This window comes from Nuphar pumila, chromosome 6, assembly GCF_984573655.1.
Source record: "Nuphar pumila chromosome 6, dmNupPumi1.hap1.1, whole genome shotgun sequence".
Classification (NCBI taxonomy): Eukaryota; Viridiplantae; Streptophyta; class Magnoliopsida; order Nymphaeales; family Nymphaeaceae; genus Nuphar; species Nuphar pumila.
The window spans coordinates 52,163,622-52,182,124 of record NC_143254.1 but is presented as its reverse complement, the minus strand read 5'-3'; the positions used below and the strand labels follow the sequence as shown (position 1 = coordinate 52,182,124).

Sequence of the window (18,503 nt, the reverse complement as noted above, 5' to 3'; positions counted from 1 at the left end):
CCTGTTATTTTTGTAACAGGGGGTATGTGGAAAAAAAAGAACACTGAACAATAGACGCAGCGGACGCGAGGAACGCCGTCCGCTGGGTCCCACGTTTGTTAAAAAACGTGATCTTTTTGTGCTTTTTGTCCCGCACGATGCGCGGGACGTACCATCAAACATACCCTTGGGGCCCTATGTCCAGAGAACCCAACCCGGCATGTTGACACGCCACATGACGTGTTATGACACGTACAAGTTATTTTATAATTTTTAACAGTTATAAATAATATTCTCAATAGTAAATAAGTTCTACATATTAAAAAATATCAAAGTTTGGCCCGAATTTCGGGCTTGAATACAATTCACCAGGCTAGGCCTGGTCTGGTTCCGTCTGTGTCCCGCCTAGATCGGTACATCCAAGTATAATGTTACATAGGTGGATACTTGAGTTTGATCACATCGAGTTCATTCAGGGCATATTTGTTGAGGCAAGCATACTGTTTTTGTCAACTCTCTCTCTCTCGATCTGGACTTTTCAGGGTAGAGTTTCAACTGAGGGACTTGTCAAAAAATACTCAGCAAGTGCCAAAAGGCACACTACATTCTCTGACCATATGTGACTGATTATAAAGTTTTGGACTGGAGGCAATCGGTGCATTTGAATGCATGTATTATTCACACCCATATATTGAATTTGGCATGAGAACTCAGGGCAGATTTTTTAGGCCAGAGATACGTGAACATCTGATTCATGTTTCTCTTTCTTTCTCATCATTGCACTCAGCAAACACTGGAATTCTTTGATCAGTTCAAAATCAAATACCGCCTCTGATATAAGATCCAGTATAACCGAAACACACCATTAGTTAAAGCCATGTTCAAACTCATTGTGTTCATTGGGAACTGAGGATCACACCCGGGTTAAGAGCAACTTAATCGAGTTGCATATCTCAATCGGTGCTACGTGAAAGTAAAAGTGGTCCAACTTTACAGCTTAAATGCAAAATTTAAATCAACATGGAGGTCCGAATCAACTGATGTTGAAGAACCAACGGATGAGTTGTGATTAAGAGTGAAATGCCACTCAAGCTCAGAGTATCTAAGGGATGAGTTCGATGCTAGCGGAAAGAGCAATACTAAATCAAGGCAGAGTACTAGTTTTGTTATAGAAATAGACAAGATACTAACTACTAAGCATGTGGTATTAGTGGGTTGAATTGACCATAATGATGGTGACTGAAAACCTTCACATGGGCTTATATGTTCATCTAAGCCCTACAGGATCATGGGACTGTTGGGACTAACAGCCAAAGAATCAAAATGGACAAGATGCACACCCCACAAAGCAGCAAGAAGACAACAGTGAAAGCAAAAGGAAAATGAACAACAACCATTCGCGGGTGAATACTCGTTGCTTGGGGTAAGGCAATAACAGACAAATTACAAAATTGGAAAGGTAATCAGCTACTAAAAGCATACTGGGCCGTTAGCAGACTTCTCTGCCTCACCAGTTCATGGAGATCATTAACTATTTTGAAAACTGCATCTGGACGTGCAAGCTTCTGTGCATTCTGAGACATGGTTCTGAGCTCATCAGATTTTGAACCAAACCATTGAGCAACAATCTTTGCTATCTCTTTCGGTGATTTAGAGAACTTTCCAATTCCATTATCTACAACATAAGGCACATTACCAGCCTCCTGTAATTATGATACAGCGTGTTAGTGAATTAAAATGTTGACTCCTGTCTTTGGCTGTGTTTCTTTGGCATATGATTAAAACCAAATTTCAGTCAATCAGAGAATGGAGAAGGGAAATGTCAAAAGAGAACTACATGCATTACCTGACCAGCAATGTAATCATTTAGAATAATGGGAAGCCCCCTTATCATGGCTTCAGCAATGGTCCCAGGTCCTGCCTATAAACATCAAATGCATTATATAAAACTAGCGTTAGCATAACATGCAAAGTACCAATAAAGCATAATTTTTTACGTAGATGATGTAACAATACCTTTGTAATAATGCAATCACATGCCCCCATGCATTCCTCCATTTTGGTAACAAACCCCAATACCTACTCAAATGTAAAGCAACCCTGTGTCATATCTCACATTCACATATTTTTAATAAATGAACATGTGTGTGTGTGTGTGCATTTTGGCAGGGAAGCATGGAGGGAGAGGTGGGCCATAACTTTCCACTGAAGGCAACCAAAACTAGGAAATTGAGTGTCAAAAATGTATAAGCCTTCACAACATAAGACAGATAGTTGACAATAACAATGTTCTCAGGAATTGTATGTCAAGAGAAAACAAAGCATAACGATTACGAAGAAAAAAGCCATTGGAATGTTGGAATAAAGATCTCATGACTACAAAAAACCAGCGACCAATCAAATAGCATGTTTATGCTTCATGAACTCATCAATATCAGCAAGCACACAAAAAATCTCATAGCCAATAACATTTGTTTACACCAGCACAGTTGAGTTTAGATCACTGCAAAGACATACTGCATGAAAAACAGGATTTGGGTACGAGTTACTATGAGACACATAAGATAACTGCACAAGGAATTTAAATTGATCCAGTGATGCCAAATAAACAACAAAAACCATAGTAATTTTTCTATGTTGTGCAGATTAAATGGATCAAAAGGTACAAGGGTCAAGTATACACACACACATGACAATCGATGGGTATGACACACATTAGGTGCCTGATGAATCAAGGCAATTATATTGTATCATTGTATGGGTCCACCGTATGTTTGAGTAGCAAAATCACACATTTACTAGAATAAACTGCATGTTGGTTTGCTCACGCATAACAAATCACAAGCCACAGGAGAAGGAATAAGGTTAGCTATAGAGGAAGTAGAACAATATCATTGGATCCACCACCTCCGATATTATACACCAAAATATGCAGCAGTTCTGGGGCACGTTATCTCCATCACAGGTTCCTAATAGTTTTCTAAGCTCATAATAGAATTGGATCAGATGTAAGTAATTAATAAAATTGGATACTTGACACTGCATAAATATAGAATAAAGCCATCCTCTCACCCTATGTCACCTGGGTACGGGTGCGGGTACAGAGGGTACAAAACGGCAATTCTAAAAAATGTGGGTACAGGGACACGGCTATATATATATATATATATATATATATATATATATATATATATATATATATATATATATATATATATATATATATATTAAATATCACATAAATAAAAAATAAATTAAAAAAAAAAACTGAATATAATCTAAATATATATGTTATATCTAAATATATATTATATACTGAAAATATAATTACAAATTATAAATTGAACACAAACATGTATGGAGGGTAAAATGGTGTGTCAAGGTGTCAACACAGGAACACGCGTGTTGACACGGATACGGAGGAAAAAATGGAGTGTCCATGTGACATAGCTCTCACCAAATTCCAATGATAGTTTATTTTGGTAACATTAACAATTCATCTGCTTTGCCTTTTCTCCAATAAAACTATTTATTTTTTACCACAAATATAAATGCCAAAAAAATGATCTGCAATTATAGCTGTTGTAAATTTAGATGACGAATCTATTGTTATCTCCAAATAAGTTGTGATTAAAGATAATTCATCACATTGACCAGTACTCACTCTTAACATCCTTACATGATAGATAGGACAACATGCATAAACACATCCCAAGCCTCTGAACATGAATAAATTCCACTTACATGGCGTGTCAAACTATTTTACCAATGTATATCAAAAGCTTAAATTCAACAAGGAGTCCTGCATTTTAACGAAATATTGAAATGATAAGAACTTTACACCTTTTCTAAATAAGAAAATAGCAACACGATTTTACCTATAATGTATATCAAAAGCTCAATTTCAAAAGTCCTGTATTTTAATGAAATGTTGAAATAACAAGAATTTACACCTTTTATCAATAAGAGAATACCACACAAAGAATGTGAATATAAAAAAATAACACAGTATTAAAAGCATCAGCAGTCATATAAGCAAGGACAGCTCCAATACCTGGACTGGTATCTTCCACTTAATTGACTGCAATCTGCTCATAAGTTTTTTGTTCCTTCCACAGATAACAATAAGTTGACCAACTGGCTCTCCAAGAGACTCATTATATAATGCATCTCCAACAGCACCGGCAGTGGCTTCAATGGGCCCCATACCTTCCCCTCCCCCAATGAGTAAAACAGCTGGCAGCTCCTCATCCATTCCTAACTCCCTTCTTAATTCACCCTAAAGGGTAGTGCCAGAGAAAAGGTACATCAATTTGAAATTCCATCAGAAAAAAAGATGGTCAAGCAATGAAAGAACAACACATAATAGGTAAAAAACAAAATGGAATGAAGGAGAAAACCTTCGACCGAATAGGCTTAACAAAAGAAGGCCGCACAGGAAGCCCATAAACCTTAATTTGAGGATGCTGCAACCCAGCTCTTAAAGCTCTTTTTGCTACCTCCACAGTTGGACAATAACATCGTGTTACAAGCTTATGAAACCTGAGTGGATAAGTGAAAGCAGAGAAGTTGAAATGAAATGGGGATCTTCGAAACACGAGCTTAGATTAACAAGAGCAAGTGTCAAGAATGACACTAAAGCATAACCCTTAAAAAGGGTATAACTGGAAACAAAATAAAAATAAAAATGTATTCTTTATTGATATGAAAAACCAATTGCTTAAGAAGCATTGGAGTAAAATACAAGAGGGGTTGTACCCCTTTATATACACAGCTGAAAGAGGACTCAATAGAGCTGTTGGGCACAGTCCAACAGCTCTATTGAGAGCTGTTGGACTGTGTCAGTCCAACAGCTCTATTGCTAGTCAAGTCTGGACAGGACTTGACTAGCAACAGTCATTCTAGTTCAAACTGAACTAGATGACATAAAGACAAAAAATAAAAATAAAGGAAAAAAATTACAGAAAAAAAAGAAATGAAAAATGTATTTATATATATAATAATATAATATTATTATATATACATATATGTACAGTTTTACATTTTAACACTCCCCCTCAAACTTACGGTACAATGAGCGAAAGTTTGTTTAAGAGAAAGTGAAATCGGGGAGCAGCGAGAGGCTTTGTAAAGAAGTCTGCTAACTGATATTCTGAAGTGACATATGGCAGATCAATTATCCCGTGTAGATATTCCTCTCTGACGTAGTACAATCCATTTCGATGTGTTTGGTGCGTTCGTGGAATGTTCTGTTACTGGCAATGTAGATCGCACTTTTGTTGTCACAACACATTTGTGAAGCCTTTGTTGCTTCAACTCCCATGTCAGCAAGCCGTCGTCGGAGCCAAACTACTTCCATGGTCGTGGTTGCCATGGCTCTGTATTCAGCTTCGGTGGATGAGAGAGATACCTTCTGCTGCTTTTTACACCTCCACGAGATTAATGATTCCCCTAAAAAGACACAAAAGCCAGTGGTTGAGTGTCTGTTATTGAGATCACCTCCCCAATCAGCATCAGTATATGCAATTAAATCAAGAGAAGAGGAGGAAGATAAGAAAAGTCATCGTGAAAGAGAGGACTTGATGTATCTGATAATACGCATGACTGCTCCCACATGAACAGAAGTAGGAGCATGTTGAAATTGACTTGCTGTATGAACAGCATGTGCTATATCTGGTCTGGTAATGGATAGATAGGAAAGTGCCCCGACAAGCTGTCTGTAAGGAGTAGGGTCTGCAAGAAGTTCTCCATCATCAATCTTCATTTTAACATTAACAACTTCTGGAGTGTCAACTTTCTTATCATCAGTAATACCAAACCTGAAAACAATATCAAAAGCAAATTTAGTCTGAGATAATAAATATCCTCTAAGAGAATAAGCAACTTCAATGCCTAAAAAATATCTCAACAAGCCCAAATCAGTCATTTCAAAATGAGATTTAAGAAGTGTTTTGATTGTTTCAACTCCCTGTTTATCGTTTCCGGTGATGATCATATCATCCACATAGAGAAGAAGCACAATGATCCCTGCATCAGAATTCTTAATAAACAAAGCAGTGTCAGTTAAACAGAATTGAAAACCAATATCAATCATAACACGACTAAACCTATCATACCAAGCTTTTGGTGCTTGTTTAAGTCCATAAAGAGCTTTTTCTAAGCGAAGGACTTTACCCTTAGGAATACTTAGACCAGGAGGGGGTTCCATATATACTTCTTCAACTAGCTTTCCATTTAAAAAAGCATTTTTGACATCCATTTGAAAAATAGACCATTTTTTGATAGAAGCTAAGGCAATTAAAGTTCGGACAGTAGTCATACGAGCCACCGGAGCAAAGGTTTCTTCATAATCAATCCCATATTCTTGAGCATAACCTTTGGCTACTAAACGGGTTTTATATCTTTCAAGAGTACCATCACTCTTGGTTTTAATTTTATAAACCCATCGACATCCTATAGTTTTCTTCCCTGGAGGAAGATCTTGAATATTCCATGTAGAAGCCTTTTCAAGTGCATCTAATTCAGCTTTCATGGCTTCTATCCATTTGATATCATTTTTTGCTTGAAAATATGTGGATGGTTCTTCATATGAGTGAATTAATGCAATAACTGCCCTATATGTGGGTGAGAAAGACTCGTATGATACAAACTTTCCTGGAGGCCTCGAGATTCGGGATGATTGTCTAGTTGGAATGTTAGAATATTTCTCAAGTGCACATGGAGGATTAGACTCTTGTCGCCTGGAATATTGAATACTAGTATCTCTATGAACTTCTTCATTTTCAACATTAAGATCAATAATTCTTTGATCGTCATCAAAGTTACAGTCAAGGTCATATTCATCAGATGTTGATGTTAGATCTAGCAAAAAGGAGTACTCAGTGACGTCTTTTAATTTTCTAAAATCAAAGAAGCTCTCATTTTCAAGAAAGGAAACATTTCTAGACACATATAGTTTATTATTTTTGAAGTCAAAACATCTATAACCTTTCTGGTTTTCAGCATATCCTAAAAAGGCACAGGGAATCGCACGAGGGGAAAGTTTATCATTTTTGTCAGTAAATATGAAACATTTGCACCCAAATATTCTTAGTCTAGAGTAGTCTGGAGAAATGTTCATAAGTTTTTCAATGGGTGTGATATTTTGTAACGAAGAAGATGGCATCCTATTAATGAGATAGGTGGCAGTTAAGGCAGCTTCTGCCCAAAAGTCTTTCGGGACTTGATTTGCTATTAATAAAGTCCTAGTGGTTTCTATAATATGGCGATGTTTTCGTTCTGCCAGTCCATTTTGTTGAGGTGTATAAGGACAAGATCTTTGATGTGTGATGCCATGCAATTTAAGATAATTTTGAAAATCTGTGGATAAAAACTCTCTCCCTGAATCTGTGCAAAAAATAGTAATATCATTTTGAAACTTGTTTTTAACCATATTATGAAAAGTTTGAAAGTATGAAAATACTTCAGACTTATGTTTGAGAAAGTACATCCACGTATGTCGGGAGAAATCATCGACAAAAATAACATAATAAACAAATCCTCCTTTAGAAATTACTGGTGCAGGACCCCAAACATCCGAGTGTATTAATTCAAGTGGTCTTGAAGAGAAAAAGGTTCTGTTCTGAAATGGTAATCTTTTCATTTTGCCGAGAATACAATCTTTACAATCAAATGATTCAGAGTTACAAAATTTCCCTAGATTTGGAAAATGTTGGATTTTGGCTATATATGGGTGACCAAGTCTCTTATGCCACAGTTCCAACTCTATTTTTTGAATATTATAACAAAAAGCTTTCTTCGGCATTTCCAAAACATCCATGTAATAGAGTCCTCCTTCTCTATGGCCTTCCCCAATCAGCTTGCCTGACTGGCGATCCTGTACCCAACAACCATGAGAAGAAAAAGAAATATTACACCCATAATCAGAAATTTGAGATACAGATAAAAGATTTAAATTTAATTTGGGAACATGTCTAATTTCTGGAATAAAAAAAAAATTGTTTTATAAATTTTTTCAAAATTTCCTATTCCTTCTATTTCAAGAGAAGTCCCATCAGCAGTAAAGACCTTTGACACACTTGTTTTATTTTTAACACATTTGGATAGACTTTGATTATTTGGGGTCATATGAAAAGATGCACCAGAGTCAAGAAGCCAAGAAATTTTACCTAGATCAGAAAAAGATGAGGCTGCTGCGCCGGTTGAAGCTTCAGATGAGGAAGAGGCACCTTTGATGAGAGGCTGAAGAATCTCCATTAGTTGGGCCAGGGAAACTGGTGCATCCTGATCTTTAGGCTCCGATCCAGCAATTGCAGCTCTTTTTTCTCTCAGCTCCTTAAGTTTGGGACATTGTGGCTTGTAGTGTCCCGGTTCATGACAGTGATGACAAATAACTTTCTTCTTATCATAGTCACCATTTTGTCGGTTAAAGTGAGGAGGCCTATATGATCGAACATGATTCCCTGGTCTAGACACGGCTAAAACGGAATCATCTTCAATTTTTAAAGAACCTTTCCGGAGACGATTTTCTTCCATTGTTAACTCTTCAATAGTTTCAACAATAGAAGGAATTTTTCCCCGGTGAAGTAGGGCCGATTTAGTGGTTTCAAATTCCGGCCTTAATCCAGTGATAAACTGGTAAAAATGTTCAGCATCGAGTTGTTTCTGACGAAGCTCGATGTCTTCGGCACAATGCCACTTTGGTTCTAAAAGGGAAAGTTCTTCCCAAAGTTCGGACAACCCATTGTAATATTCACGAATAGTTTTGTCTCCTTGTGTCATCATTCGAACTTTTTCTTGGAGGTTGCACACGTGTGCAATATCTTTAAGGGAATACATATTCTTAAGGTATTCTCATGCCTTATCGGCATGATCAAATTTGGCAAGACTTGAGCATTTTTTAATGTCAACGCTATTGATAAGCCATGACATTATCTTCGCATGAGATATTCTCCATTCTTTTCATTTCTTCTCGTATGAGGCAATAGCCTTGATTTTCTCTTCTTCCGATAGAGGGACCTCTTTATCTCCCTCCTTTTTAGTAAGAGATAGCTTAGGTTCCGAATCGGAACCATCCATAATCCCCCATAAGCCTTTGCCCCATATATGGTGCTTCATGATTGAAGCCCATGTTACATAGTTCGTATCGCTTAGTTTCATAGGCATGATGGTGAATTTATCATTGTCATCCATCGATTACAAGGAGAGAAAGAATAGGGATAGAAGAGAAACAAGAAGGAAAATGAAAAAGAAAAAAAAAAAAAAGCAATACAACAAGATGTGAAATCTTCTCCAATGAAGTGATAAAACACTTCTCTTCAAGTGGCGAACACTTTTGCAAACGGGCACGGAAACCAAGGCAGTTTTTCTTCAAGATTTAGTACTTCCGCGGCTTTGATACCATGAAATGAAATGGGGATCTTCGAAACACGAGCTTAGATTAACAAGAGCAAGTGTCAAGAATGACACTAAAGCATAACCCTTAAAAAGGGTATAACTGGAAACAAAATAAAAATAAAAATGTATTCTTTATTGATATGAAAAACCAATTGCTTAAGAAGCATTGGAGTAAAATACAAGAGGGGCTGTACCCCTTTATATACACAGCTGAAAGAGGACTCAATAGAGCTGTTGGGCACAGTCCAACAGCTCTATTTAGAGCTGTTGGAATGTGTCAGTCCAACAGCTCTATTAAGAGCTGTTGGACTGTGTCAGTCCAACAGCTCTATTGCTAGTCAAGTCTGGACAGGACTTGACTAGCAACAGTCATTCTAGTTCAAACTGAACTAGATGACATAAAGACAAAAAATAAAAATAAAGGAAAAAAATTACAGAAAAGAAAGAAATGAAAAATGTATTTATATATATATAATAATATAATATTATTATATATACATATATGTACAGTTTTACATTTTAACAAAAGTGTTATAGTTAATTGAAACAAAAAAAAAGATTATTCAGCAAAAAGGTCTAAGAATTAAATGATATGAAAGCTACTGATATTATACTAGGTGTAAATAAAAAAAGGAGAAAAAAACTGCGCTACCATGTAGGATGGCAAGTACTTAGATCTGTCACAACTGTAGTGAACACTATCTTTCTCAAAAGGCCTTTCGCTCTCAAGATTCGTAGTGGCACATGCTGCATTAAAGGATGCACACTAATTATGATATCCGGCTGGTACTTCATTAGTCCTTTTGCAACCTCCCTGTAAATGAAGATCAGCACTTACCAACAGACATCAGAACCATGTAAAGACTTCTTCATGATTAGTGTAGCTTCTGAAAGGATAAATCTGTATGAAACTAAAATTCCCAGACTATTTAAATTTCTACTCAAGTTTGACTTATAACTAGGACTCATATAAAGCGGAGCATATACTCTTCAATGAGAAAGCTCCAATAGTCTAAGCATCATAAGCCTCCAAGAATTTATCGCCTCATGGCCAATAACTGAAACATAGGCATCAGGCTGGTACTCAGAGAATGTTTCAACACTCAAATAACACACATTTATAAGGAAAGCTCCATATAAGGACCCTAAATCTTCGACAGATTACTATTCCATGGATCAAATAGAAGAAACTTAATATGGTATCGTCGGATCATTCAACCTTCAAATAACATACAAACTCACCACACATAGATGTTATAAAACAAAAAGTTTCATGGATTAGATTTGACAATTTGGAACACTACCACAAATGTTTGTGTATTTCCAACCAAAACAATTGTTACCCTAAAATGCAAGTCCAAGGTTGAAACATAATCAACAAGCACTCATCATGTCTCACTCTTTACTATGATATATACACGGGCCTGAGTATCTTCCCTAAAAGTAAACCAGAAAATAAATAATATCAATCACATACACTAAAGCCGTTTAATCAACGAAATATACCAATAGATTAAAATGACGCTGGTGTAACGCACATTCTGAGTTCATTGGTTTTGACATAAACAAGTTCATTTCATGTTCCAATCATCATCAGAAATAGTCAATGCAACAGTTAGAAAAGCACTGAACAACAAATACAACTGAAAATGAGAAACCATTTTTCTTACGCCAATCGATCAACAAGGAAGAAACCTCACCGAGCTATGAAAGCGGAAGTTGCAGCGAAATGCGGCTGATGGACCAAGCGTGGAACTGACCCATAATAGGTCATCTTCCAGAGTGCCCCATGTTTTACCAAGAAGTTGTAGCTCCTGGGCAACTGGTTAAACGGCCAAGGAGTATGATCCGACCACAAATCTGTAACATATACCTGTGCCAAATGTCTGTGAATAGTACACTCACAAAATGATCCAAAAAATTGCTAAAACTAAGCTGATGTAAACATTGCTTCATTCAAAAGCAGACCTGATACTCATCACCAAATTCAAGATTAAAAGCCGACTTGATTGCTTCGGCAGAAGCTCTGTGTCCACCCCCAGTGTCACTCATCAGAATCAGTATCTTCTTGGGATGTTTCTCCTCACCCATTACCTGAACTTCACCACCATTCTCTCCAACCACACTGAAACCGCCATCCCTATTGCCGGATTCGAGCCCGCTCTTCGTCACGCCTCCGACCGACGCAAACCCGTAAGAGAACCTCTCGCAGTGAAACCTAACAAATTTGTTGAACTCATTCCAGAGACCTTGGAGGCTACCAGGACCGCCCCTCCTTAGCGTGAGAGAAGCAACGATCCTGTTGGCCCTCTTCTCGCTATAGTTGGTATTGAAGAAGGTACTCGAAGCAAGCGAGGATGCCGAACTGGTGGTGACCAAGTGACCAAAATCCCTAGAAGTCGAATGGGTGTTGAGGGAGAGGTTCCCAATTCTTGACAAGAATGGGTCCAAGGAATTAGAGGGCTCTTGGGTGATCGTTGAAGCTTGCATGATTTGGGTCTTCTTCTTTCCTATGTATCCACTCTACCGAGTCCCAACAGCACGGTTGAGCTCAATCCATTCAGGATGTAAATTTCATGGAGAAGCATGACATGGGTAGTTATCTTTCCTTTTCAGACCATCGGTAGCATACGTACAGAAGCAAAATATTTGATGGGGAGCGACCCTGAGATAGGAACCAGAGTTAAAGGGGAATTTGTTGTGTTGGAGAGAGAGAGAGAGAGAGTCACACCCAGAGTAGAAATCCTCGTGAGAGAGAGTGTCACACCCTAGGAACCAGAGTTAAGCAGAATTTATTGTGTTGGAGAGAGAGAGAGAGGCGGCAGGCATAGAAATTTCGGGGGATCTTCCATCCGCGCACGAGGATCTCTACTCTAGGGTGCTACACTCTCTCACGAGGATTTCTACTCTAGGGTGTGACTCTCTCTCTCTCTCTTCTGCAGTTGCATTGCAGGAATGGACGGTGCCAAATTGATTGTTCATTTTTAACTCGGCTAGATTAATGTAAAAGATGTTATAACTTTCTTGTTTGCTTCTTCGCGTTCATAAAACCAATTGGGTTGAACTTTTACCATCAGACACACATTCGAGTCATGAAATTCCGACCCGTTATAGACCAATTTACTCTTGAAAAACATGCTCACATCTATTCAAAAATCTTTTTTCTATATAGATTACATATATAACGTCTGATGAAAAAATAAAAAAATATGTTTCAAGTAAAAAATGATGTATGATGTAATCAATGTTATATATATATATATGCTTAATTCATGGGTGCTTAAATTAAACGCCCTTGCGGTCAACCTCCATAGCACTCACATAATCAATGTTCAGAGCTTAAAAAAGAAAAAAAAATTAGCGACTCTTGAAAATGCCACTAAAGACCCCTGCAAAAATGTGCCGTGTATCAAATAAAAGAGTTTTAGCAGCGCTTTTGGCCTAATCGTGTTTAAAGTCAGATGTATGAAAAAAGATAAAACCAAACCCGGACCAGACTAGCTTAAAACCCGGTATTTACACTTAATAGGGTTGTGTTCTTAGTCAAATTTGGGTTCGAATTTGAATGCAAAACTTAATACCAAACCCGAATCCAATTATTAATAGGATATGGATTTGGCTACCAAATCTGCCTAATGAACTCGGATTCAAGTCGGGGCATCGGGTTGCACCCAAACCGTTTACATCCCCAGATGTCATTCCAATACAAGAGAGGCCAAAAATGAGCATGAGCAGCTTTTTTTTTACATTGGACTAATCTTTTCTCGCCAGTTTTTGGCTTACAACTATGTGAGGAAAAACCGATGAGAATCACGAGTGTAACAGTTTTCCAGTAGGCAAACATTTCAAATAAATCATTCAAATGCTATTGCTAGTGAAATGCTACGTAATGGTGCTGTGCTCTACAGTTTTAATCTATACATGCAAACGTCGAAACCCACGGGTGGCATCCCTTGTCGCAAGGCCTAAGCTAGGCAGTGGGCAAAAGGGACATCAAGGGTTTTACCAATGGAGGCCAGCCAATGTGTGGTTGGTTAACGAGGGTATTACATAACCAAAAAAAAAAAACAATTAAAAGAAAGCAATTATTGAGGTTGCAGTACCAATGGAGGCCGGCTCCACTTGTCTGAGAGGAGCAATTAGTTACCTTGTGTTGGGATGTTGCAGGTTCAAAACCCAATGGTATAGGAGAGGGTTGTGTATGTTCGCCCCCGATGATTCACTGAATCCCACGTCCGTGTTCGGGGGATCGAATGAGCGCCACGTATTCATGCACATGGGGCTCGTATTCCCGTGTATGTTGACATAACTTTGCATCGGACTCTGGTGATGTTGCAAAGACTTAATCACCCTTACTTGCTTTTCTTGCCCTGAAATGACGGTTCGAGGAAATGACAAAAATATCCTCCATTCAAAAGTTGTGAAACGACGGGTGGGGAAAAGGATAAAAAAGCAGAAATTCCAGAAAGTTCGATGTTAACCATTTAAAGTGGAGACGTTCGCCTGCGCCATCTGCTGTAACGGTGCTCCCATTATCAACGTTCCAGTGTTACAAAACATTCCAGTGTCTTCTCTTCATTACTGCTGTCGTTAGGCATCATGGAAGAAAGCAATGATTCACAAACATTCCAACCAGTGCCATCAAGGCACAGTGAGTAGCTTTTCATCTCATCATGCTATCGATGAAGAAGACACGTCGTCTTGTGTGCCATTAAGGCATTGTTTGGTTATTGCAGGTAGATTTTGTTATTACGAAGATTGGAAACTTATCGATATTTGTAAGACGCTGGGACCTGTTGACAAGAACGCTTGTTTGCAGATTCTAGGAAGGGCTTTTACCCCATCAGGTATCCTACAGTCACTCATCATATGCATTGTATCTCAAACCGTTGTATTAGTAAGACTCTCGTTTTTGTGAGATACATTTTTGTTAGTTAATATCGATTTGTTTGCTATTATGTTCAAGTTCTTCCTTATCGATTTGTAATTTATTGTGCGATATATTTATCGACCTTTTAGATAGTATGTTTTTGTATCGTCGAGTTATAAGTTATAAAAACTGAACTGCTGCATCGATTTTCAATATCTGACAAATCGCTTTACATATCGTTTTGTAAGATATTATATGTTTTGTAATATGTATTTGTAAGATATTTGTACACAGACTTTGAAAACGTTTGGGTGCAGAAACACATCTTGACACGCATGGCGGGGCGATTTTCGCATGCATATCGTTGCTCTCTCAGCGACTTCTATTGAACTCGCTTTAGAGCCTCGTGGATATTATGAGAGCGTTATCGTCAACACACATGTACGACATGTTTATTTTATTGGCATGGTAAGCGACACGTCGATGCTCAGCACAAGCAAACATCAAACCGCACTTGCTTTGATACTTTCATTCATTAAATTGTTGCTTTGACTTGCGTAACCCTAGTGGTATCCGTTCTTATATGCATCCTGATTAAATCGTAGTAAACCTATGCCGCTTGCTAACGGAAATTGATATATTGCTTACAAAACATTCCACTGTCTTCTTTTATTTGTCGTTGTTGTTAGGCATTAAGGAAGAAAGCAATAATGCACAAACATTCCAACCAGTTCCATCAAGGCGGCGTGAGTAGCTTCCCAGCATCATGCTATCGATGAAGAAGGCATGTCGTCTTGTGTGTCATTAAGGCTTTGTTTGGTTATTGCAGGTAGATCTTGTTCTTACGAAGGTTGGAAACTTATCGATATTTGTAAGACGCTGGGACCTGTTGACAGGAATGCTTGTTTGCAGATGCTAGGAAGGGCCTCTACCCCATCAGGTATCCTACATTCACTCATCATATGCATTGTATCTCAAATCGCTGTATTAGTAACAGACTCTCGTTTTTGTGAGATAATATCGACTTGTTTGCCATGTTACTGCAAACACAAATTGATATATTGCTTAAAACATTATTGAGCTTATCATCAGGTTGTAATAAAGACGATGTAGCTCAATCAATAGAAAGATCTGGAGAATTGAATATTTATACTTATGACCCAACTGAAGAATTGAACATCTGCACTAACGATGCACATGAAAAGAAAGGTGCAGGCATTAGACCCACTATTGACTTGAATGTTCCAGTGGAAGAAATGCAATTCAATGATGAGGTAGACTACCATGACAGCGCACATAATAAAAGTGTATGCACCGAGAATGTACACGGAAGTACACCTGACTTCAATGTTCCAGGAGAGGAAATGCAATTCAGTAATGATCCTGATTTTGATGTCAGTACACTTAAGAAAACTGTAGGAACTGGGAATGTACATGGAATTGCAGCATCATTTATGACTCCTATGCTAAGGTCACATCGTAAAGTAACTGTAGCTCATGCTGCAATGGCTGAAATAGCCGATAGCGCCGGCATTGCACCAAGGAAGACATACAATTTGTTTACCCGCATAGATGGTGGTCGCGAAAATGTGCCATTCACACCTTTGGATCTTAGAAACCACTTGAGCAGAAAGAGGACAGATAACATGAAGAACGGAGAAATATGTTGTTTGGTTCGTTACTTACAGAATAAATCAAGCAATGAACATGGTTTCTTTAGTGCAATTCAAGTGGACGCAGATGGATATGCCGTGAATATGTTTTGGTCAGATTCAAGGTCTAGATTAGATTATGAATGCTTCAATGATGTGCTTGTGTTTGATACTACAGTAAAGATTAATACTGAACAGTGGCCATTTGCGCAGTTTGTGGGAGTGAACCATCACGCATAGAGTTGTATATTAGGCGGTGCTTTTGTGTATGACCAGACCAAGGAAACCTTTGAGTGGTTGTTCAGAGTATTTACACAGGCAATGAACGGGAAGCATCCTGAAACTGTACTCACAGATGGTGATCACGCAATTGCGGCTGCAGTGCTTCATGTGTGTCCAGATGCACATCATCGCCTGTGTTTGTGGCATATCTTTCAAAATGCAGCAAAGAACATAGGACACATATTTAATCAGAATACAGGGTTTGACAAACATTTTACAAGGTGTGTACTTCATAGCGTAGACGAGGTCACCTTTAAGTCAGATTGGGACAAAATGATTAAGACATACGACCTTGCTGACTGTCTGTGGTTACAAAATTTATATACAGAAAAAGAGAAGTGGGCATTGGCATATGGAAGACAATACTTTTGTGCAGGTATGATAAGCACACAAAGAGCCGAATCTATGCATGCCACACTGAAGAAAACCCTGTATTCATGTTTAACAATGTTTCGTTTCATGGAACAATATGAATTATTTGTAGACGGTCTAAGACAAAATGAGCTTGAACAAGACGTGAAATGCTCCAATACACGACCTCTAACTTTTGGCATGAAAATATTGATGCGACCTGCAGCTCTGTATACACTAACTGTATTTGAATGGATCAAGAAAGAGGTGTTTCATGTCATGAATTGCAGAATAGAAGAACTGGTGCAAACCGAGAATATTCACAAATACCATATTTTTTGTCAGGGCGAAAAGCATCAGGAAAGGCAAGAAGCGCATGTCACGTACAATGTCGACAACGGAAGGGTAGAATGTTCGTGCAAAATGTATGAATTCAAAGGTATCCTATGCTGTCATGCATTAAAGGCACTCAATCAAGAGAAGATACAAGAAATACCTGAGTCTTACGTAATGCGAAGATGGACGAGACGCGCGAAGATTGAAATGCTCGTTATGGACAATGCGAGTAAATCTGGTGTTGACGAGAAGTGCCACATAGCCTCCCGTTACCAACAACTGTGTAGGTCATTCATGCATGTTGCTGATTTGGCATCGAGAAGCGAAACAGGCTATGCATGTGCGAGAAAAGCTGCAACGGAGTTACTTGAAAACGTGGAGTTAATTCACATTAAGTCTTTTGCAGCGAATGAATACCAGCCGAAGAAAATGGGATCGAACAACGTAGGTCAAAATCATGTCTCGCTTGACACTCCCGAGAAGTTGCGTCGAAGCGTAAACATTATCTTCAACAAGTCAGTAGTGAACGTTGTTGATTATGATGGACATATTCATGAAGCAAAGGGTATCAAAAGAAAACCTGCCTCTGATCGCAGTCGTCGGAGGGCAAAGGGTGCACTAGAATTGGTTGGCAAGAAAAGGACTAAGAAACAACCAACCTGTAATAAAAAACAACAAAGCCCTTTAAATGAACAGGTATGTAAACATTATATTGCTCCCCATTGCGTGAAGTTTGTCAAATACCTAAGTCGTGTAATGTCCATCATGCAGCAATACCCTGCATAAGTACTGGCAAACGTTCAAACCTACATTCCTCCCGACCAGATTTCCGGCAACGATCGCTACAGTTTTACAAGGCTTTTGGTATGTTATCGATGTTGCGAGGAGGTAGGCATTTCTTGCGAAACTTAATTCAGTGTCTAATATTTTCTCTTTCATGACAGGCTACGATGCAGTCGACCGATTGGTTTGGGACACAGGAATCTCGTGTGGGCTATTAACTTAGTTGGCATGCCTCTTTGCATGACCCGATCTCCACAATGCCGGGTTTTTGGAGAGTTTATAGTCGTTTGTCATTGACGACTTGCGGTTTCAATAATATACCTATGTTTTCTTTCAGCTAGACTGTTTTGTTGTGGTGTTTTTGGACAAGATCTATGATAAACTATTCTATGGTTTTCAAGATAGTTTTTAAAATCATTCGAAAGATACGCTCCTCCGGAATCAACTCTAAAGTTTTTTAAATTATCATTAAATTGATTTTTAATCATCATATGATATGTCTTAAACGATGCAAAGACTTCATGCTTATGTTTAAGGTAGTATATCCAACAAAATCGCCTCGAAAGAATAGCGCGCAAAGTATTGGCGAAGACAAATACAGCGATTGTTTGCCATCGCTGACTACAGCGATGCAAATAATCAATAGATAAGGAAAAGATTTGTTGTCATCGCTGGATACTTCGTGCTTTGAGTCGGACAGCGATCTGTGGCATCGCAGCATAAATCTGAGTGCACAAGTTGAAAAGATCTGTTTGTAAACGTAGATCTTTGTTCGGAAGTCAAGCTTCTCATTTTTCTAAAAATGCAATTATTACAATTGAAATTACTATTACAGAGATCTTTGTCCTCGCAAT

At 38.2% G+C, this 18,503-nt stretch overlaps 1 protein-coding gene across 1 annotated transcript; it reads right to left on the bottom strand.

Annotated features, from left to right (window-relative positions):
• Nucleotides 1-1,122: 1,122 nt before the first annotated feature.
• LOC149834850 (putative monogalactosyldiacylglycerol synthase, chloroplastic) lies at nucleotides 1,123-12,254 on the bottom strand. Its single transcript, XM_090010324.1, has 8 exons — nucleotides 11,344-12,254; nucleotides 11,076-11,248; nucleotides 10,028-10,189; nucleotides 4,380-4,521; nucleotides 4,034-4,258; nucleotides 1,996-2,058; nucleotides 1,826-1,900; nucleotides 1,123-1,682 (listed from the first exon to the last, which is right to left on the bottom strand). The coding sequence occupies exons 1-8, from the start codon at nucleotides 11,863-11,865 to the stop codon at nucleotides 1,443-1,445; spliced, it is 1,602 nt and encodes a 533-aa protein (XP_089866450.1). The 5' UTR covers nucleotides 11,866-12,254; the 3' UTR covers nucleotides 1,123-1,442.
• Between the last annotated feature and the right edge of the window lie 6,249 nt (nucleotides 12,255-18,503).